This window comes from Octopus bimaculoides, chromosome 30 (genome assembly GCF_001194135.2).
Source record: "Octopus bimaculoides isolate UCB-OBI-ISO-001 chromosome 30, ASM119413v2, whole genome shotgun sequence".
Lineage (NCBI taxonomy): Eukaryota > Metazoa > Mollusca > Cephalopoda > Octopoda > Octopodidae > Octopus > Octopus bimaculoides.
This window is the reverse complement of record NC_069010.1, coordinates 4,653,255-4,653,781: the sequence shown is the minus strand read 5'-3', so window position 1 is coordinate 4,653,781 and position 527 is coordinate 4,653,255. Positions and strand designations below refer to the sequence as shown.

Genomic DNA, 527 nt, shown 5'->3' with positions numbered 1-527 from the left:
GGGGATCCAGAGGATGCTTGCTTGTTTTTCAAAACATCATTTCCCTGTCTTTTAGCCGCCGTTTCTGCAGAGTTCGAGTTCGCTTCCGTCGTTCCACTGCGGCATTGCCCACCGTCTGCTTCAGAGGAGGTAATGTGAGGTTGTCGGCTACAGAGGCGGCTCCACGTTCCTCCAGCCTGTGGTTGAGAGAGAGAGAGAAACGGAGTGAGAGCAATAAATAGAGAGAGAGAGAGAGAAACAAGAAATAGACAAATAGATAGATAGATAGATAGATAGATAGAGAGATAGATAAAAAGAGAGAGAGAGATAAATAGACAAAGAGACAGACAAATGGATGGATGGATGGACAGATAAAGAATAGAGAGAGAGAGAGAGAGAGAGAGGGAGAGAGACAGATAGACAGACAAACAAACTGAGAGAAAGAGAGACAAACAGACAGATATTGCTAGATAGATAGACATGTAGACAGTTAGCTACATAGATATTGCTAGACAGATAGACATGTAGACAGTTAGCTAAATAGATAG

At 42.9% G+C, this 527-nt stretch overlaps 1 protein-coding gene across 1 annotated transcript in view; it reads right to left on the bottom strand.

The window, feature by feature from the left end:
* Positions 1–527, bottom strand: part of LOC106884179 (coiled-coil domain-containing protein 74B) — a 15,633-nt gene that overhangs the window by 781 nt on the left and 14,325 nt on the right. The window contains exon 7 of the mRNA XM_014935417.2: positions 5–176. Within this exon, the coding sequence (XP_014790903.1) occupies positions 29–176 (148 nt within the window). The 3' untranslated portion in view covers positions 5–28. The remainder of the gene's footprint in view (positions 1–4; positions 177–527) is intronic.